Below are 21,921 nucleotides of genomic sequence, written 5' to 3'. Positions count from 1 at the left end.
TCCTGATCCTGTCGATCTGTTCTTGTGAGCAGGAGATCGGTGCAATTAAGCTTTTTTGTAGGTTCGTTTTCAGGCCCGAGGCATTTCCAAAGAAGTCAAGCACCTGCTTTATTGTGATGACGTCCTGTACGTTTGGCGTTGAGAAGATGACCACGTCGTCGGCGTACAGAGAGCACTAATGGTGGATGCCCTGATCAGCCGGGGGAGCCAAAAGCCCCTGTTGTGCAGCCTTCTTAAGCAAGCGATGCAGCACCTCCATCAGCAAACTAAATAGCATGGGGGATAAGGGGTCCCCTTGCCTTAAACCCCGTGCGTTGTGTATGATGTTGCCTAGTATGCCGTTCAGAATAACTCGAGTGGTGGCAGTGGAGATGAGTACCGACACCCAGTCACGCCATTTATCCCCGAAACCCTGTGCTTGGAGTACTTGCAACAGAAATGGCCAGCACACCGTATCAAATGCCTTGGAGATGTCTAGCTTGAGTAGCAAGCTGGCCTTTCTCTTTCGGTGTGAAGCTTTCGCTGCCTGTTCGACAAACTTAAAGTTGTCATGGATCGAGCGTTGTTTGACGAAGGCACTCTGATTGACATCAACCAACTTATGTAGCTCAGGTGCTAGCCGATTAGACAGTAGCTTTGCCACCAATTTGGCGAAGCTATGTATGAGGCTTATTGGCCTGTAATCTCCCGGTGAGGCAGCATCTTGTTTCTTGGGCACTAGTGTTATCAGGGCGCTGTTGAGCCGGCTGAACTGAGCACACGCATTTCGGTAGAAAAGCGTTGAGTGCTGCCACCACATCCCCTTTAATCATTGGCCATGATGCTTTGTAAAATTTTGCAGTGAAGCCGTCTGGTCCGGGAGCTCGTTCATTTGGCATACTTCTGATCGTGTTCCAGATTTCTTGCTCGGAGAAAGGCGCATCCAGGTGACCAAGCTCGAAGGCCTGAAAGTCCAGCGCCAGGAGATCAATGTGTTCTGTTCTAGCTGAGGGCGTCCCCATGATCGCCTTGAAGTGATTGAACAGGAGCTGCTCTTTGTCTTCCTGGGTGAGCCCGACAGCACCATCGTGCTCTAGTTTGACAATGTGCTTCTTTTTTATGCTGTAGCTCGAGTGCATATGAAAAAGCTTCGTATTTGCATCCCCCTCCCGTAGGAACAGCAATCGTGTACGCTGCCTCGCCATAGTTCGCTCAAGGGACGCCAGGCCAAGTGATTTGCACTTTAGCTGTTTCCTGAGGTCCCTTTCATCAGCAGTAAGGATTCTTTGCTCTTGTGCTTTATCCAGCCAGAGAATGAGAGTCTTCGCTACAAGGAGCTGTGTTCTGATTTGGCCAATACTTCGACTGCTCCATTTTTGAAGCTCTTTCGCCGTATTCTTGAGCTTGTGGTCCAGGCAGACAAACGGATCCGAGGAGGCGCAGCGAGAAGACCAAGCTCGGGTGACCGTGTCCTGGTAGCCAGGCAGTTTCGGCCACCAAGGCTCAAAATGGAAACGGCGTTTCACTGTAAACATAGCATTGGTGGCGAGATGTAGGGGGCAGTGGTCGGAGGCATAAGAGGAGAGGGCCTGAAGGAAGGCAAACGGAAAACGCGCATCCCAGTCGATCGAGACCAGCACCCTGTCCAGTTGCGCCATTGTTGGATCCTCTCGTTCGTTACTCCAAGTATAGCGGCGGCCATGCAAATAAACATCTTTGAGTTGCAGTTCATCGACGAACCGCCGAAACCTCCCTAGATTGCGCCGGTTTATGTTGTTTCTGTTCTTGTCAGACGCACGCAGGAGGAGGTTGAAGTCGCCGGCGATAACCCACAAGGCCGTGGCGAGTTGCTGAACAGAACGTAATTCGTCCAAGAACTCCACCTTATCTGCTTCTGGCTGAGGACCATAAACCGCTGTTAGACTCCAAGGCGCGTCCTGCCCGTTTACCGTCACTGTGGCAGTGATGGAGTAACGTCCCGCGTGCAACAAGGTGCACACGGCGTCCGGGTTTTTGCAGGCGATCAGAATGCCCCCTCTGGTGCCCGAGGCCGGCAGAGAGACGAAAGTGGAGAAGCCGCTTCCTAGCATCTCAGCAACAAGAAAAGAGTTGATTACATTTAACTTCGTCTCTTGGACGCACACAATGGAGGCGCCAGCTTCGGCAACCGCATCTCGTAGGACGTCGCGTCGACAACGGGCGTTCAAGCCACGAACATTCCGCACCAGCACGTTGACGTTTGCAGCTTCCATGGCGTGTGGAGACGACCGGCAGTGGAGCAGCAGACGCGCCGGACGTTCAGGCGCTCACCCGTCCTGCCTGGGCCGCAATCTGCAATAGTTGGGCGTCAGACAGCTCGTTAGCCATGGGGGAAGATATCCCTGACAGCAGCAAAATGCTGTGGCTGCATTGCGGTGGACAGAAATTTGTCAAATTGTTGCGAGGAGATGCAGTCAGCATCAGCATCTTGGCTGATGACGCCGAGCTTCTTCATGGTGAGAAGCTCACCCTTCTTCGATGGCCGGATTGTGAGGTTCAGAGGTTTGCTCGCGAGACGATCGCTTCGTCTTGGCGTCGTCGTCGGCATCGCGGGTATGGGCGCAGCTGGGGCGAACTTCCTGTCCACCAATGGCGTTTGAACGGCGAGTCGCAGGCTGTTTATGAAAGCCGCTGTCTTCCGTCTTGCCACCGTCGAGGAGCCTGGCGCAGCAGGCGAGTCCGGAGGCGCAGTTCGTGGGGCCGGCGTGGCCGGGGATGTCGGACTGCCTGGCTGGCCGTTGGAAGGCGGTGGTGTAGCGCCGCGCGGTGGCGTGGGTGTGGCCGCGACAGTCTGGGCGGTGCACTCATTTAGCTGGTCGGTCACTGCATCTTGCGGGGGAACGTTGCTCGTGCGCGCGCGCCGGGAGTAAGTTCGAATCGGTGAGGTGTGTTGCGCGGGTCGTGGCACTAGGCTGGCTGTGCTTAGCGGGTGTTTGGATTCATGTCACATCGACTGTTTAGACACTAATTATGAGTATTAAATATAGGCTAATTACAAAATCAATTTCACAATCCGACTAAATCGCGAGACGAATCTATTAAGCTTAATTAGTCCATGATTTGATAATATGGTACTATAGTAAACATTTGCTAATGATGGATTAATTAGGCTTAATACATTCATCTTGTGATTTAGTCTAGGGGTTCTGCAATTAATTTTGTAATTAGCTCGTACTCCTAGCATCCGAATATTCCACGCAGGATCCAAATACCCCTACGCTGGGGTCTTGCACCGGCAGGCAACAACTTCGATCAGCGTAGGATCTTCATGGCGCCTAGTTGGGCTGGGCTGCCGTGGCAGCAGCTCAACAGGGAGTAGCTCGGCGCTAGCAGGCGTAGGGGGATCATATGTGTGTGAGTCACGAGCCTGCGTTCCCGCGCCTGGAAGGACGCACTGTAGCGTCGTCATCGTGCCAGGGTATGGGCGCGCCGCTTGCTGGTCAGCAACAGTGGCACATGTCGCCGTCACCTCACGTCTTGGAGCCTGTGCCGTCACGGGAGGGCGCGGTGCTGCTGTGTTCGCCGTCTTGGCGCCCAAACGCGTTGACTCAGTCGCCGTCGCCGGAACGCACCCTCGGGGCCGCCATTGCCGCGTCGACGGCCTCCTGGGGGAAGACACCTGGTCACGGCCGAGTCGGGGGAACGAGGGAGAAGCTGCATGCGCCTGCTGCACCGTGTGCGACGGTGGCGGCGTAGCGGCAACTCTCCTAGCACTCGGCCCGGACGGCGCGACGTCGTCGGGGTTGTAGCTGGAGCCATGCTTGTTAGTATAAGAAAAGACTGCTGCTCGGTTGCCAGTTCCTATGCCAAGGGTCTTGATGATGCCTTTCGCTCAAAGCAAACACAAAAGTAAAATTATCACGCTGAGGAAGCAAATAATCACACAATCACAAACCACAACCTCACCAAAATGAAGGTAACGAAGCAAGATGCAACAAACACAGCATTCTACAAGACGCATATCACAAAGAATTACATAGTACTTGAGAATATGTAAATCGAAGAGGATGGAATTATAATAATGGTATATCCCACACCCGGTCAAGCACTAGAGTTAAGATCAATAAACTAAGGGTGTGATCCTGCAATCACTATGTGACAGAATAATTTGCCATGTACACCAGTAATACAAAGCCCAATGCTAATTCATGATCAGAGCAGAGCAGAGCAGGCATATATCATAACCTTTTTTCAACAAATAACTTCCAAAGACACGGCGCAATGAAATGGATTTTATAGCCGAGGTACACGCATCATCATTGCAGATTAACTCCGAAGAGGTGATGTAATCAAGTTTATATGCAAGCGTGAACACAAATCAAACATGGCATAGCATCAGGGAGGTAGCCGAAACAGCCCAACACCAAATTGAAATGGACCGCGTAATTCGATTCCGCAGGGGCGCAGAGGAGCACGCAAGGGCAAGCAAACTTCACAGTTCACACTGGATCAATGGATCGAAGCGGTGAAGAGGAGAGAGTATGGCTGGCTGGTGATTACCTTTGACGCGGGCGAGGTCTCCGTCGAAGGCAGCCTTGAGGAGAGCGTCTTCGGCTGCAACACACATACACACAGAGCGCGCGAGAATGAGAGATCGCCATCAGAAATCGCGCCCCTCTCGAGATCAGTAGAAGAAATGGAAGGGGAAGGGAAAGGGAGCGTCGACACCGTACTGTTGCCTTCGATGGAGGAGCGGCAGTAGATGAAGGGCGCCGCCATGGCTCCGCTCTCGCCTGATCGCCTGGGCTCGTCTCGTGGTGGGGAGGGAGGAGAGAAGCTTCCGGTGGAAGGAAATGGAGGAAACCCTGCGCCGATCCGCGTTGTGGGAGTGGGGTTTCTAGAGAATCTCTCGAACAGACTGCCCATTTTTTACTATCTCTATTTTTTTTATTTTTTTCTATTTTTTGACTTTTTACAGACTGCCCATTCAGGTGTACCTTGAGTAATGGGCTCGGCGTACCAAGAATCGGTGCACGGGGCACTCGGCTGCGCGCGCGTGGGGATGGAGATGGGTTATGGAATTTCGCAGCCCAGTAGCAGCCAGCCAGGCCCCCCGAATGGGCCTAGGTCCCGGCAAGCCCCCAGCTGAAACGCGAAAGCTGTTGCGGCGGCGACCGGCGACTGACGGCGGAAGGCGATGGGATGGCGTCGTCTTCCATTGGCGGTGGTGCCGGACGTCATCGCGGTGACCTCTACTATGTGTCCCGGAGCGGCAGGCAGCGGCCACGGCTAGCCTTTGGCCGGAGCAAGAACCCTTCCCCCTTCAGGATGGATCGTACTGACAAATTGAAACCAACTGGTACTCACTACACTGTTTCAGTTACATAGCGGCACAATTTACAGTCTTCACCTTGGAAGATCACATCTGATCAACTGCATATTTTCCAGCTCTGCGTAGTTGTATCTTCAGCTGTGACTGTGAGGTCTGAAGATGAATTGACTTGGAAGATCACATCGCACCTGAATACCTGATCAATTGCACATTTCACTGAAAGAGAATGGGAGAGGGATTCTTCAGATGTACCGTTGTATCTTCAGATATAGATGTTCTTCAAAATCCACAGCTCTGAATTTCATTGGACAGCAAGTGCTCAGCACCAACCTGAATGCTAAGCAAGAAGCCAAGAACCAAACACGAAGCAATTGCATTGGTGGAGGCAGGTTTGCTGTGGCATGATTCTGGGGTCGGCCAAGCAAGGGGCTGGCCATGAAACCAATCACACCCTTTGACATCTAAATAAAAAACCTGCTCCAGGAAACTCTGCTCTAGATAACAGAGTAGAACAACTCGGCCAGCACACATGCCTGCAAAGAAGTGACATCTCTCAGCCGAGCAGTAAGTAGTGGCAGACATCAAATTCTCCTTCAATTTAAGGTTACATGTCGACTCACCATTCCATAAAGCATAAACATATTTCGAGGTTTGCTGTATTTTGATCAATCATAAGAAAATCAGTAGGTAAAGGGAGATCACAGGCACCATAAAACAAATAGCAATGGCAAGTTTGCCAGCTCCACATTACATCTTTCAAATTTGCTGAAACAATTTTTTTTACATCAATTACAAAGTACTTTAATTATTAAAATGAAGCTGCATCAGAGCCTTGCGTTATTGCTGCAAGTAGTCTTGGCATTGGGGGTATCTCAAACTCCTGGAGACCCTCAAGAGCCCGAACCACTTCAACCATTTCCGGCCGATCAAACTCACTATCTTGGATGCACCAACATGCAACTTTGCAAACTCTTACAGCCTCTTGCAGATTGAAATCACCTTGTAACTGTGGATCCATCAAACTCTGCAGGTCTCCCTCATGAAGTTTGTCAATGGCTTGCACAGGGAAATAAGCAACATGATAACCGTTACTACTGTGTACTTCTGGTGAGTTCCTCCTTCCTGATATGATTTCCAACAGTACCATGCCAAAGCTATAGACATCAACTTTTGGTGTGACAGCGACACCGCTAAGCCACTCAGGGGCAAGATACCCTGCAGTGCCTCTGAATGTAGTTAGAACTCGACTGTAATCCCTTCCTACAAAGGCTGCCATCCCGAAGTCTGCAATTTTAGGAACAAATGATGCGTCCAACAATATGTTTTCTGGCTTAATATCACAGTGTATGATGCATTCGTGGCAACTCTTATGCAAATAGAGCAATCCTCTAGCAACTCCTATGGCTATTTGATACCTGGTGCTCCAACTAAGGACAGGAGCATTGCTCTGAAATAGATGGCCATCAAGAGACCCATTTAGCATGTGTTCATACACAAGTAGTCTCTTATCACCTCCACAACAAAAACCAATCAATTTAACTAGGTTGATATGCTGGATCAATCCGATTGAGCTCACCTCAGCCCTGAATTGCTTCTCCCCTTGTCGGGCACCATCAAGCCTTTTCACTGCTATAGTAGTTGAGTCACTTAACACTCCCTTGAATACAGATCCAAAACCACCACCTCCAAGCCTCTCGGAGAAATTTTTAGTAGCACGGCATAAATCATTGTATCTAAAGGCTATAATTCCACCACCACTACCTTGAATGCCATGTAATGGCACACCACACAACTTGAATCTGCTCCTCCAAATCAACAACAGCACGAGCATTAGGAACCCCAAACTAGCAATGCAAGCAACAATAAGAACTTTTGGTATTCTTTTGTTATTTTTTGTAAAACTTTGCAAATCTCTTGCAGCAAGGCGAATGTAAAGAACATCTTGAGAAGTAATGCCATTGCCATCATCCTGATTTACATTAAGCAATTCTCCATGCCATACAGAGCATATACTTTTGTTATAGGCATAAGCAGTGCAGGAGCAGTCGTTGAGGCAAGCTTTTGCGCAACTGCTTTGTGTGGTGGCATCTTCTAATCTCCGGGGACCATAGGGCAGTGTAACATGAGCTATAGGGTGGAACACATCTGTGGAACTTGTTGTGCTTTTGTTGCTAGCAATGCAGTCTAAAGGAGTATTTCTGGCACACCCTTCTGTTAGATCATCAAGCTGCCAATCCTGAGGCGACTTTTGATAGAAGCTCTCCATACAGTTACAGAATGGACTCGAATTACCATTGCAGACCGTGAAAGGTCCACAGACGGCATACGTTGTGCAGAAATCAGAAGGCTGGGCATATATGTTCTGCCAAGACTCTGTGGCTTGCGACCAAACTTTCAGCTTAAGTTGACCAGTAATGTCTACTGGAACGAATACAGAAGATGATTCATCCAACAAGGTGTACGTGAAGTACACCTCTTTGTCGTTATCAACATACGTGGGCTTAAGTAAACCTTTGGTCCGTGGATCCATTTCTAGCAGTGCACTCAGTGCTGATACAAGTTCTCCTAATTTTCCAGATGGCCAAGACCAGTACACTACAAAGGGGGGCTTGCGACTTCTGAGGAGCAACACTCCGTTGGTGTCTATTTCGACAGAGTATGAGCCAAGACCTGGATCAATCATGCTCTTCTTTGAGATGAACTTGTGGTTAAAACCAGTGACCTTATTTCGGCCTACCTTGGCGCCAGGAAGCCCAACATCCGTTGGGTCGTCAAAGCTCTGCCATAACGGTGCTTCATCAGATAAGGTTTCCGGTATGAGGGCAAGGTTTCCATTATTCATGAGAACGGCACTAGTGGTATTGTTTGTGCTATTGAAAACAACGCCAGTAGTAGACCAGATTATGGATTCAGTACTGGCATTATTGTTAAAGATGATGACAAGATTGCCATCTCTTGAAATTTTGAGCTGTGCTTGCTTGAGGTCATGGTCAGTGATGGGCTTCTCCCTATTAGCGATCCAGACAGTGGTAAAAACTGGTATCTTATTGAACCATATGCCAAGGTACCAGCCGGGGGAGGAGGAAGTGGTGGTGGTGGTGGTGTTGGGAGACTTACTGGTGGTGCCTGGGCTTTGCTGGAACTGGAAGAAGCCAAGCGCAAACTTGCCGTTTCTTGATATGAGCTTGTCACCAGCGGCAAGGGCCTCACCTGCTGCAAGAGTATCACCATTCGCAGTTGCAGCGAAACTTGTGTGCAAGGAAGAGAAGAGAAGAAGCCCTCCGAGTAATATGTACAGGGGTGACATGGCCGGAGAAAAGCTGGAGAAGTGACTGACGATGGATGGATGGGCTGCCATTCAGAGAAGGTAGAAGAGGATATATAGAGAGTGGATGCATCGAATGTAATGAACCTTCGACTGCAGCTGCATGCATGATGCATGTTCAGCTAATGCAGAAGAATCAGCAACGACCCTGCAGGTCCAACTGCCTGCATTTTCAGCACTACCTATTTTTGTTGCGAAGATCAGCACTGCCCAGTGCCCACCAGCCTGCCAGTTGTACAAGCTAATTGGTACAACCAGGCCACGAGGTATTCCTTAACCCCAAAATAGGCATCACCTGATCGACAAAGGCTATGCTCTGGTTACCAGTTTCTATGGAAATGTCATTTCAAATAAAAGGATTTTATGTTATGAAACTATTTTTTAAGGTGAATAGAACAACAATAACTTTATGTTCCCAATCTACATGATTTTTTTATCATTTTTATTGATAAAAAACCATACAAATTTGACCGGGCAGAATCCTAAAGCTGTCTCAAATTTCAGATCAAAGGGAGTCCCACAGGGGGGGTGGGGGGTGGGGGTGGGGGTGGGGGGGGGGGGGGGGGCGTGGGCTTAGCCGCCCTATACATTCTAGTCATTTATTTCAAAAGAAAAAAAATTCTAGTCTCCCTCAACTTAATTGACCAGGCAGGGCTGCCAGCCATGCTCAATCACGAGGCTTCCCACCAAGCTGCAGGTGCAGGTGTGCAGCTGATGCCTCCTGGCTCGCGCAATACATGGAGCTGAGATGCTGCACATGGTACATGCGTGAAAGAGTACAGCTTCACATTCATGCCATGTTCTGGGGCAGAGAATTCTAATTCTGAATGTTTAAAGCACCCAAAATAACAAACAGAGTCTCCTCCTGTGAGGCTCAGAAGAAAGTACAGAGATAGCAAGAAGAAAAGCCCCCAAAACCTTCATCCAAAGAACAGAACTTGGAGTCACTTTGACATCTATATTTTTTTTATAAAAAAACAGCTCCCAGAAGCTCTGCCCTAGATATCAGAGCTGAAAAACTCAGCCAGCACACATACCCTGTGAAGAAGTGGATCTCTAAGGCAAGCAGTCAGTGATGGCATACATACAATTTTCCTTCAATTTAGGATATGTCGACTCTCCCATCAATAATGTTTCTAGCTTTGCCGTACTTTGCTACAGCCAGTCATTAACAAAGTAAATAGGCAAATGGGAGACAACATGCACCAAAAAAAAATAATTAGAAACTGCAAGCTTGCCCTTTTATTACTTCAGCTCCACAATACAGCTTACAAATTTGCTGAAACCACTTTCCGGAAAAAAAAACCATTGCTGAAACGAAAAAGAAAACACCAAACACAAAGTATTGACGAATTATTACACTGAATCAGAGCGTTCCGTTATAGCTGCAAGTAGTCTTGGCATTGGGGGCATATTGAGCTCCTGAAGGCCCTCAAGAACACGGACCACTTCACCCATTGTCGGCCGATCACATTCATTGTCTTGGATGCACCAAAATGCAACTTTGCAAACCCTTTCAGCCTCTTCCAAGTCGAAGTCACCATGTAACTGTCGATCCACCAAACTCTGCAAGTCTCCCTCATGAAGCTTGCTGATGGCTTGCACGGGAAAATAAGCAGCATCATAACTGCTCTTACTGCACACTTCTGGTGTGTTCCTCTTTCCAGATATGATTTCCAATAGTACCATACCAAAGCTATAAACATCAACTTTCGGTGTTATAGCAACTCCGCTAAGCCACTCTGGGGCAAGATACCCTACAGTTCCTCTGAATGTAGTTAGAACTCGGCTAAATTCCCTTCCTACAAATGCTGCCATCCCAAAGTCTGCAATTTTAGGAACAAATGACGCGTCGAGAAGTATGTTTTCTGGCTTAATATCACAATGTATGATGCATTCACGGCAACTCTGATGCAAATAGCATAATCCTCTAGCAACTCCTATGGCTATTTGATACCTTGTGCTCCAATTTAGGATGATAGCATCGCTCTTAAATAAATGGGCATCAAGAGACCCATTTGGCATGTGCTCATAAACAAGTAGCCTCTTGTCACCTTCGCAGCAGAAACCAATCAATTTCACTAGGTTTATATGTTGAATCAACCCAATTGAGCTCACCTCAGCTCTAAATTGCTTCTCTCCTTGGCGAGCACCATCAACCCTTTTGACTGCAATTGTAGTTGTTTGACTTAACACTCCCTTGAATACAGAACCGAAACCACCACTTCCTAGCATTTCTGAGAAATTTTTAGTTGCGCGGCCTAAATCGGTGTACCTAAAGGCCACAATTCCACCACTATTTTGAATGCCATGTATTGGCACACTGAACCATTTGAATCCGTTTCCAATCCAAACCATCAACAACACCATCAGCATTAGAAACCCAAAACTAACAATGCTTGCACCAATAATAACTCTTGGTATTCTTTTGTTGTGCTCCCTCAAACTTTGAAAATCTCTTGCAGCAAGACGAAGGTAAAGAACATCTTGAGAAGAAATACCAATCCCATCGTCCAGATTGACATTGAGCAATTCCCCGTGCCAGACAGAGCATTTACTATTCTCATAGGAATAAGCGGTGCAGGAGCAGTTATTGAGACAAGCTTCTGCACAATCAGTTTGCGTGGCAGCATCTTCTATTCTCTGTTCGTCATAGGGCAACGTAACGCGAGATATGGGGTGAAACACATCTGTTGAACTTGTCTTGCTTTTGTTGCTACCTATGCAATCTAAGGGAGTATTTCTAACACACCCTCCTGTTCGATCACCAAGGTCCCAATCTCGAGGCGATTTCCGAGAGAAGGTCTCCATACAGTCACAGAATAATGGGCCCGAATTGCCATTGCAGACCGTGAAAGGTCCACATACAGCATATGCTGAGCAAAAAGTAGAAGGCTGGGCGTATACAGTTTCCCAAGATTCTTTGGCTCGCGACCAAACATTCAGCTTGAGCTGACCGGAGATGCCTATTTCGACGAATACAGAAGCTGATTCATCCGTTTTGTTGTACGAGAAGTACACCTCTTGGTCATTTTCTTGATATCTAGGTGTAAGCAAACCCTTGGTCCGTGGATCCGAGTCCATCAACCCATCGAGTACTTGTACAAGTTGTGCTAATTTTCCTGGTGGCCAAGACCAATACACTACATAGCGGGATATGCGACTTGTAAGGCGCAACGCCCCATCAGTGCCTACTTCAATTGAGTATGAGCCAAAACTTGGATCAATTAGGCTCTTCTTAGAGATGCCAAACCTATTCAAGCCGATGACCTTATCCCAGCCTATCTTTGCTGAAGGAAGCCCGACATCTGCTGGGTAGTCAAAGCTCTGCCACAATGGTACACCATTCGATGGGGCTTTTGGTAGGACGGCAAGGTTTCCGGTGTTCATGAGAACGACACTGCTACTTCTTGTTCTATTGGCAATAGTGCCATTAGTGGTCCAGAATATGGATTTGATCCTGGTATGATTGTGCAAGATGGCGACAACGAGGTCGCCATCTGTTGATATTTTGAGCCGTGTGGCCTTGAGTTCGGATTCGGCGATTGGCCTCTCCCGGTTAGCAATCCACACGGGGGTGCAAACCGGGATCTTATCGAACCATATGCCAAGATACCATCCGGGGGAGGAGATTGTGGTGTTCTTGTCGGTGGACTTACCAATGGCAGCGAGGCTTTGCCGGAAGCGGAAAAAGCCGAGCGCGAACTTGCCGTTTCTTGAGACGAGCTTGTCACCGACGGCAAGCGCCTGGCCTGCAGCGAGAGTGTCAACATTTGGCGTCGTCGCGGCGGAACCGAAAGGATTGTGGGGGGCGAAGACAAGGAAATAAGCCCAACCAGCAGTACTATGTAGAGGGGAGCCATGGCCGGACAAGTGCTGTGCTGTGCTGTTTCGGAGAAGAGGAGCCTTCATGTGTATATATACAGAAGAAGGCTAACTGTACGTGACGCACCAGAGGACGGCCGCATTCATGTCCAGTTGACGGACGAGGAACACAGTACGGCGAGCCGGGAGCATCCCTGTAAGCGCGGTGGTTGACCGTTGACCTCACGGTTCCTCGTCGTGGTGATGCCCTGTCCTCGTCGGCGGCTTCGAGTCCCTGACGGAAACGCCTTGTCGTGAAGGACCCGGCGCAGGTCGTCGATCCAGTACAATGAAACAGGCTAGCAGCATGGTGCTGTCGCGTGGGATAGCAAGGGGTCGCTAGAGGCCACCCGTCGTCAAAAGAAAAATCTCCAAGTGATCAGTGTAGACAAAACATACAATGTTATCAGGATGTATAGAAAAGGTCAACAAATAGAGTAGCCGATATAGGTAGGGCAAACAGGCTGGCTTGCTTGACATGTAGTAGTGCTCGATTCGTGCGAGGCAATCTGTCATCAAGCTAGCTAGCTCCTTGCTCGTGCAATATATTGGCACTGCAAGCTTTTTAATGGTAATCATTCCCCTCCCGTCTCTATTGTTTATGATTATACAATGCTTTAGTGGGTATGAGGAAAACAAACTTGGATGGTTCTACTCATATGGGATTAATCCTAAGTTGATGTATTACGTATCTCACAAATGCGGCTATTTATTATAGAGCTCTTTTACAGTACACAATATTAAACTATACTAGTGTTCGAGAAGATTTAGTATAAAAACATTCGATGTTCATGATTAATTGTATATTACTAAAATCTTCACATGTGTTATTAGTAGTATACATGAGTAGTATAGGTAGTATAAGGGTATCACGGTAAAAAAACACAAATAGCATCACTATAATTTTATTTTTGACACTAGCATAAAGTTTAAAAAACCATTTCATTTGAAATATCAATTTTTACAATAAAATAATTAATGAATTATCCATAATAATGAATGGTTAGATCTTATATATACTTACATACCACTGACTAGTAGTACCGTAAAAGAGCTTAATATGTCTTAGTATCCAAATATGGTATAGAGTTTTCACTCTCACACATCTTTCTCTTTCTCTTTTAAAAAAAAGAACATGATACAAATTCACTATTGCGCACACACGCTCGTATCTATGAACTGTCTACAATAAACTGGGCAAATAGATTTGAGATGGATAGTCATCATAGGTGCGTCGATGTTGTTGAACATGTCATCTACACATTTAAACATATTTCTTGGTGGTTTTAATGAAACCAGTTTGATGGTGCAGTATTGATGAATTTTTCCATAAACTTGACTAACTTGGAAAAGTTTAACTTAGAATAAAACTAAAATCATGCTGTCCCCCCCCCCCCCCCCCCCCCCCCCCCCAAACGGTGGCTCCCCATCGCCAGATCCTCCATGACCACTCCCACTCGCCATGGTAACATGTTGGAGTAAGTTCCCTCTGCCTTCACCTTCTCCGTAGGCCATCCTCCGCCACCCTCACCGGCGAAGGCGAGAGCCGCATTGCCGCCCTAGCACCAACCACAGAACTACCTTAACTTCCAGGTCCCTCGTCCTTCCATCTAACTACATTCCAAATCCTCAACCTTATCTTATGGAATCCCCAAATCGTGTTGGAGAGAGGGTGGAGATTGAGGGAAAAAGTAACTTGAGTCTTTCTTGCTGTTTATTCTTGAAACCGGGCGGCAGGTGTGGTCCGTGTGCTGTTCAGCTGGCACGGATATGCAGGTGAGAACACCAAACATGGCGTAACATGCTCATAGTCGTCAGGGCTGCGCGGAATGCGCGGCCGGATGGGTCAAGATGTCTGGCATTGAGCTCGGCAGGAGATGGTGTGAACCAACGGGTTTGCGCTGGTCAGGGTGTTTCGAGGACGACGACGACTACAGGCAGGAGCCTAACTGACAGTTCAGTAACGATGGGCACATCAACCAAAAACCCAGGCAAATACTGTAGTCGGCGACGAGAAGAAACAGTCTGGCGACAGGACAATTCGGTCTGGTGCTGGACGCATCATCCATCGATGAAGACTGTTTATATGACGGGGTATTCTTCACACCTAGTACAATGTATAATTTACAGCCCACCAAGATCACATCACACCTGAACAACTGCACATTTCCCTGAAAGAGAATAGGAGAAGTATTCTTCAGAGTTCAGAGATAGCATTGTATCTTCAGATGCGGCTCAGAAGAAGTCTTATTCTGAACGTTCAGGGCACCCAAAGTAACAAACAGAGTCTCCTCCTGAGGTTCTGAAGAACGTATAGAGACAGCAAAAAAAAAAAAATCCCTCAAAATTGCGGAACCGCTCCTTTCTACCAGAGAACCGAACGCGGGGTTACTTTGACATCTCGGGAAAAAAAAAACTCACAGTTGCTCTGCCCCGGATAACAGAGCTGAACAACTCAGACAGCACACACATACCCTGCAGAGAAGAAGTGGAATATCTCTAAGGCAAGCAATCAGCAGTGGCATACATCAAATGCTCCTTCAATTTAAGGATATATGTTGACTCTTTCATCAATATGCAGACACATATTTCTAGCTTTGCCGTATTTTGCTAGAGTTAGTCACTAAAACAGCGTAACGTAAATAGGCAAATGGGTGACCACATGCACCAAAAAACTCAATTAGATATTGCAAGCTTGTCCTTTTATTCCTTCAGCTCCAAAATACAACTTCCAAATTTGCTGAAACAAAAATAAACATCAACTGCAATTATTACATTGAAGCTGCATCAGAGCGTTCCGTTATAGCTGCAAGTAGTCTTGGCATCGGGGGCATATTGAGCTCCTGAAGGCCCTCAAGAACACGGACTACTTCACCCATTGTCGGCCGATCACATTCATTGTCTTGGATGCACCAAAATGCAACTTTGCAAACCCTTTCAGCCTCTTCCAAGTCGAAGTCACCATGTAACTGTCGATCCACCAAACTCTGCAGGTCTCCCTCATGAAGCTTGCTGATGGCCTGCACTGGGAAAAACGCAACCTGATAACTGCTCTTACTATTTACTTCCGGTGTGTTCCTCTTTCCGGATATGATTTCCAACAGTACCATACCAAAACTGTAAACATCCACTTTTGGTGTAATAGCAACTCCACTAAGCCACTCCGGGGCAAGATACCCTGCGGTTCCTCTGAATGTAGTCAGAACTCGGCTAAAATCCCTCCCTACAAACGCTGCCATCCCAAAGTCTGCAATTTTAGGAGCAAATGATGCGTCGAGAAGTATGTTTTCTGGCTTAATATCACAGTGTATGATGCATTCACGGCAACTTTCATGCAAGTAGCATAATCCTCTAGCAACTCCTATGGCTATTTGATACCTTGTGCTCCATTTTAGGATGATAGCATTGCTCTGAAATAAATGGGCATCAAGAGACCCATTTGACATGTGCTCATACACAAGTAGCCTCTTATCACCCTCACAACAGAAACCAATCAATTTCACTAGGTTGATATGTTGAATCAACCCGATTGAGCTCACCTCGGCTCTGAATTGCTTCTCTCCCTGACGGGCACCATCAAGCCTTTTCACTGCAATAGTAGTTGACTCACTTAACACTCCCTTGAACACAGAACCAAAACCACCACCTCCTAGCCTTTCTGAGAAATTTTTAGTAGCATGGACTAAATCAGTATATCTAAAGGCTATAATTCCACCGCTACCTGGAATGTCGTGTAACGATGCATTGAACCTCTTGAATCTGGTCCTCCAAACCAACAATAACAGCATGAGCATTAGTAACCCAAAACTAACAATGCTTGCAGCAATAATAGCTCTTGGTTTTCTTTTGTTGTTCTTGCTCAAACTTTGAAAATCGGTTGCGGCCAGGCGAAGGTAAAGAACATCTTGAGAAGAAATACCAATCCCATCGTCCATATTTACATTGAGCAATTCCCCGTGCCAGACAGAGCATTTACTATTGTCATATGAATAACCGGTGCAGGAGCAGTCATTGAGACAAGCTTCTTCACAATTGCTTTGCGTGGTAGCGTCTTCTATACTCCGAGGATTACCAGGCAATGTAACTTTAGGTATAGGGTGGAACACATCTGTTGAACTTGTCTGGCTTTTGTTGCTAGTTATGCAATGTAAGGGAGTATTTCTAGCACACCCTCCTCTTCGATCACCAAGCTCCCAATCCAGTGGCGATTTCTGAGAGAAGGTCTCCATACAGTCACAGAATAATGGGCGTGAATTGCTGTTGCAGACCGCGAAAGGTCCGCAGACAGCCGGTGCTATGCAGAAATCAGAAGGCTGGGCGTATACAGTTTCCCAAGTTTCTTTGGCTTGCGACCAAACATTTAACTTAAGCTGACCGGAGATGTCTATTGGGACGAATACGGAAGCTGATTCATTCGTTATGGTGTATGAGAAGTACACCTCTTCATCGTTATCTTGATATGTGGGTTTAAGCAAACCCTTGGTCCGTGGATCCGAGTCCATCAACCCATCGAGTGCTTTTACAAGTTGTGCTAGTCCTCCAGATGTCCAAGACCAGTACACTACAGAGGGGGAGCTGCGACTTGCAAGGCGCAGCGCCCCATCAATGCTTAGTTCGATGGAGTATGAGCCAAAACCTGGATCAATTAGGCTCTTCTTTGAGACGAACGACCAGTTGAAACCGGTGACCTTGTTACGGCCAATCTTTGCGGTAGGAAGCCCGACATCCGTTGGGCAGTCAAAGCTCTGCCACAACGGTTCTCCACTAGATGGGGTTTTTTGCACGAGGGCAAAGTTCCCGGTGTTGTTGAGAACAGCACTGATACTAGTATCTGTGCTATTGGCAACTTCAGTGAACCATAGTCTGGATTCAGTGCTGGTGTTTTTGTTTAAGGCAAAGATGACGAGGTTGCCATCTCCTGAGATCCTGAGCTGCGTTGTGTTGAGGTCGGACTCAGCGATTGGCTTGTCCCGGTTAGCGACCCAGACGGTGGTGCAAACCGGGATCTTGTTGAACCATATGCCAAGGTACCAGCCGGGGGAGGAGACGGCCTTACCGGCTACGCTGTGACGGAGCTGGAAGAAGCCGAGCGCGAACTTGCCGTTCCTTGAGACGAGCTTGTCGCCGATGGCGAGCGCCTTGCCTGCCGCGAGCGTGTCGCCAATTGCAGTTGCGTTGGAGCATGGAGCAGCGGTGTGCAGCGAAGAGAAGAGGATGAGCCCGGCCAGTGCTACCACGTAGAGGGGAGGCATGGCCGGAGAGAGAGAGTGAGGGAGGGTTGATGGCAGAGAGCTAGGAGTATATATGCATAGCCGTGCGTGCTGATGCTGTGCTGTTGGGAGGAGGAAGAGGGGGCTATGTGGCTTTGTGTTTACTGTTTAGAGAAAAAAGTCTCAGCTGAACAGTACGCTTGACAGTTTGACACGGCAAGGAAGGATGTGACTGAAAGCTCCATGGACGCAACGCAACGAATAGCGCGTGCATGAACGTCCAGCTGATCATCAATCTGTCAAATTAACCATGACCGTTGATCACGGCAGCGTCCGTCGCTTGCGGGTCAAATAGTTCATTAAGACCGCGTTGATGATGACAGCAACGGTGACTTGTGTGCCGTCGTAATCGACAGTGCTCGGTTTTGGCAGCTCGTTGCTTCGGGTCCAGGGAGTCGCGCATGGCGTGAAGAACCCGGTGACCGGGTCGTCGATCAAGTAGGATGGTGATGTCGCGTCGGGGCGTAGGCCGGAAAGGACGACAGAGGCCGCCCGTCGGCACTCGGCAGCAGCATCTCCGAAGGCTACAAAGTTTCCAACACTGCTGATCGATGCAGACACACACGCACACTCGCTCTGTTTTCGGGATAGCTGCTCCTTTGCGCAGTGCGATCGGCACTACAGAGACAGACTTCTCAACGCGGCCACTCCCGTCACATCTCTGGAAAACTCTCTATGGTCGGATACAATACTAGACCTTCCTTTATCAGAAAAAAAATATATGGTCGGATACAATTCAATACAAATACAATCCGATGGTCTGAAATTTTCTGGGCAAGCGGCGGTCGCTGTGCCGTTCTTTTTCAGCGGCTGGCGCACACCGGCCGGCGAGAGGTCTCGGCGGATATGTGCGGCGGCGAGGTGACTCGCCAAGAACATGTGCCGGGCAATTCTAGTCTCCGTCGAGTCAGCTTTGAGCAAGCTGGATGACCTCGACTACTCAGGCAGCGCCTGCACCAGTTTTTCCAATGAAGATTCCAACTGCCTTCATAGCTCGGTCCATCCACGCACGGAAGTCAAGCACGGGGCGAGGCTTCCATCCCAATCCCAAGCAATGAAATACGCTGCTGATGTGCAGCCTCCCTCAATATAACCATCGCATTAATTTGGTCCAGCCACTGCCAAACAAAGGTGGGCATGGAAGTTTGGAACACAGTTGTGAAGTATACAGTAATAATCAGTTCACCACGCCTACGTACGAGTGTAGTTCAGAGTTTACCATGCTCACCTTTAGATGAATGGCGACCATCACCTCACGCCTGAATCCTCGTCTCCAGCAATCAACTCACAACTGGTCCTTGTCATCGTACTTGAGCCGCTGAAAGATCATTCCATCATGCATGGTCGTCCGGAAGAGCGGTGAGAATGAAGATCGTTAGTCAAAGCTCAGAACTGACCATAGGAAATCACAGTAAAAATAATAATGTCCTCCTGAGGCGACCGAGAACGTAAAAGGACAACGGCAATGCAGCCAAAAGCCACAAAAATTGTTCAACAACTCCCATAGAACAAAAAACCTGAGGCATGTCATCTGGACAAAGGAAGATAGCAAATGGCACCAGCATATTTCTAGTTGAGAGTAGTTCCATAATTCCTGATGCACGTCAAACCAACATACTTGAAAAAAATATAAAGCATTAGTGCTGTGTCCGTGCGAATGTGGTGGGAGAGCTCCACCGTACCGCCTCCAGAGCAGTTTTAGGAATGAACTTCTGAACAAGTATGCTTTAGGATCACACACATATTTCTAGTCCTGACATAATTGAGACCATTCAAAAAGAGAGAGAGACCCATCATATATATAATTTAACAATTGAAAACCTGCCTTGCTTTATTCCTTCCAATCCACATTAGAAATTTGAACATTGCTGCAAACTATGAAGCATATGTGACAGGTACCCTTAGGAAATGGGCTTAGGGCAATCGGCATCAAAAGGCCAAATGCCTAATAGTTGAAAGCATCCTAGAAACGGCCCAGATGACATTGCGGTCCACCACCCGACCTCCCTTGGTCGGAAGTTAAGAGTCATGACTCACCGGCTCAGCCAACTCGGGGGCGGGGTCCGCAAGGGGCCCACAGCACCTCACCCACTCCTTGACTCAGGAAGACCTGCACTGTACGAGAGGTATTAAATGCGAGGCGTGACCCCGCCGACCACTCCATGCCAAAGACATGACCGGGCAAGGGGAGCTAGCCTTTAACCAGGAGGTCCGAGGGTAAGACTACACCCTTTGAACCGCCTAGGACGGCCTGCAGGACGAGGCCACGCACAGCCGTACGTGCCCATGTGCCCCGACGTCATCATCACCTTCGCCGTCAAGGAGACCATTAAGATCAAGGACCCGGTCCCGTAGGCGAGGTGGGACCCAACGACAGACATCATGGTGAGGAGCAGCTGTGAGCGCACTAAAGAGGTCGGGGAAAGTCGGGACGAGCGGCACGTCCCGTCCAGGCCACTAATCTAGGGGACATGTCTGTTGAACTTGTTCTGTTTTCCTTAATATTGCAATCTAAGGGAGTATTTCTAACACACCCTCCTGTGTGGTCATCAAGCTCCCAATCCTGAGGTGATTTCAGAGAGAAGCTCTTCATACAGTTACAGAATGGGTTTTAATTGCTGTTGCAGACTGTGAAAGGTCCACAGGTAGCATACGCAGTGCAGGGAATAGTAGGTTGGGCATATAATGTTTGCCAAGACTGTCTGGCTTGTGACCAAACATTCATCTTGATCTAACCAGAGATGTCTAGTAAGGCGAATATCAAAGATGGTTCATCCAATAAGGTGTATGTGTAGTACTCCTCTTCATTGTTATCAATATATATGGGGCTAATCAACCCTTTGGTCTGTGGATTCGTGTATAGTATCGCCTTGAATAGTGGAACAAGTTTAGAGGATAATGAATTTCCTAATGACCAAGACCAATACATTGTAGAGGGGTTACGGCTCCTTAGGATCATTGCCCCATTGGTGTCAAGTTCAATACAGTATGAGCCAAGACCCGGATCAATCAGGTTCTTCTTTGAGATGTACTGACGATTCAAACCGGTGACCTTATGACCTGTCAAACTTGGCGACAGGAAGAAAAACATGTGTTGGGTAGTCAAAGCTCTGCCACAACGGTTTGTGTCTTATTGATAATGTGAGTGGACCAGATTACGGATCCAGTGGCATGATTTAAGATGACAAGATTGCCATCTCCTGAGATTTTCAGCTGTATTAGCTAGGTTGAGCTTGGGATTGCTGATTGGCTTGTTCCTATTAGCAACCCATACAACGGTAAAAATACTGATGATGCCTTTTTTATTTTTTAACTTTCAGTGGCACGAGCACTGCCTTTCATTTAAGAAGAAGAGCATCTAGTTTGCGATTACATAAAAATGAGGATGCCTGAGCTTGGCTGGAAGAAGCCGAGCGCAAACTTTGTTTCTTGAGACAAGCTTGTCACCGACAGCGAGTGCTTGGCCTACCATGAGAGTATCATCATTCCCACTTGCAGCGGAGCATGGAGCAGGAGTGTGCAAGGAAGAGAAGATTACAAGAAGCCAATATAGGGGGTGTTTATAGGGGGTGTTTGTTTCTTTAGTCGCTTCTAAAATTTCTGTCACATCGAATGTTTAGATACTAATTAGGAGTATTAAATATAGACTAATTACAAAATCAATTGCACAGATGGAGACTAATTTGCGAGACGAATCTACTAAGCCTAATTATTCCATGATTTGACAATGTGATGCTACAGTAAACATGTGCTAATGATGAATTAATTAGACTTAATAGATTCGTCTCATGAAAACTTAGCCTCCATCAGTGTAATTAGTTTTATAATTAGTTCATGTTTAGTTCTCCTAATTAGCCTTCGAGTATTCGATGCGACATAAATTTTAATCCGGACTAAAGATCCAAATACCCCATAGTAATATGTTGAGGTTAGGCATAGCCGCATGGGGAAGAGAATTGGAAAAGAGAGGTACTATGACTGACTGACAATGGATGGTTGACTGCACGATTATGCGTGGCGTGGTGCCCTGCTCCGATTTTTGGACTTCGGGGGAAGAACGAGGAGGAGACATATCTAGAAAGAGAATGAGGTTGATTCAGCTTGCTGATCAGGACAGCACTACTGAAAACCACCTGTTCTACTCGGTAGTGGAAGTGCAACCATGGGCACCC

General features: G+C 47.6%; 3 protein-coding genes, 1 long non-coding RNA gene and 1 pseudogene across 5 annotated transcripts; all 5 read right to left on the bottom strand.

Annotated features, from left to right (window-relative positions):
* Nucleotides 1-656: 656 nt before the first annotated feature.
* On the bottom strand, nt 657-1,637 carry LOC140222080 (uncharacterized). The gene has a single exon (XM_072292262.1). The coding sequence runs from the start codon at nt 1,635-1,637 to the stop codon at nt 657-659; it is 981 nt and encodes a 326-aa protein (XP_072148363.1).
* A 257-nt stretch (nt 1,638-1,894) lies between these two features.
* On the bottom strand, nt 1,895-4,917 carry LOC117847110 (uncharacterized). 2 transcript variants are annotated; one of them, XR_011897702.1, is made up of 4 exons: nt 4,692-4,917; nt 4,519-4,572; nt 2,488-3,843; nt 1,895-2,310 (listed from the first exon to the last, which is right to left on the bottom strand). It is a non-coding gene; the product is annotated as an uncharacterized lncRNA (long non-coding RNA). The 2 variants fall into 2 exon arrangements; XR_011897701.1 differs by having other exon boundaries at nt 1,896-2,310; nt 2,488-4,572; nt 4,692-4,901.
* Nucleotides 4,918-6,002: 1,085 nt separating this feature from the next.
* LOC140222325 (G-type lectin S-receptor-like serine/threonine-protein kinase At2g19130) lies at nt 6,003-8,914 on the bottom strand. Its single transcript, XM_072292528.1, has one exon. It carries the CDS (start codon nt 8,646-8,648, stop codon nt 6,099-6,101), a length of 2,550 nt encoding a protein of 849 aa, XP_072148629.1. The 5' UTR covers nt 8,649-8,914; the 3' UTR covers nt 6,003-6,098.
* A 917-nt stretch (nt 8,915-9,831) lies between these two features.
* Nucleotides 9,832-12,664, bottom strand: LOC117847478 (G-type lectin S-receptor-like serine/threonine-protein kinase At2g19130; annotated as a pseudogene).
* A 2,500-nt stretch (nt 12,665-15,164) lies between these two features.
* On the bottom strand, nt 15,165-17,851 carry LOC117850347 (G-type lectin S-receptor-like serine/threonine-protein kinase At2g19130). Its single transcript, XM_034732177.2, has one exon. The coding sequence runs from the start codon at nt 17,729-17,731 to the stop codon at nt 15,251-15,253; it is 2,481 nt and encodes an 826-aa protein (XP_034588068.1). The 5' UTR covers nt 17,732-17,851; the 3' UTR covers nt 15,165-15,250.
* Between the last annotated feature and the right edge of the window lie 4,070 nt (nt 17,852-21,921).

This window comes from Setaria viridis, chromosome 3 (genome assembly GCF_005286985.2).
Source record: "Setaria viridis chromosome 3, Setaria_viridis_v4.0, whole genome shotgun sequence".
Lineage (NCBI taxonomy): Eukaryota > Viridiplantae > Streptophyta > Magnoliopsida > Poales > Poaceae > Setaria > Setaria viridis.
The sequence above is the reverse complement of the archived record's forward strand: the minus strand, read 5'-3'. Positions and strand labels throughout refer to the sequence as shown.

What these genes read in the sequence shown, in the direction of transcription:
- LOC140222080 (XM_072292262.1), bottom strand. Translation starts at nt 1,637, where the DNA reads ATGGCGCAACTGGACAGGGTGCTGGTCTCGATCGACTGGGATGCGCGT.
- LOC140222325 (XM_072292528.1), bottom strand. Translation starts at nt 8,648, where the DNA reads ATGGCAGCCCATCCATCCATCGTCAGTCACTTCTCCAGCTTTTCTCCG.
- LOC117850347 (XM_034732177.2), bottom strand. Translation starts at nt 17,731, where the DNA reads ATGCCTCCCCTCTACGTGGTAGCACTGGCCGGGCTCATCCTCTTCTCT.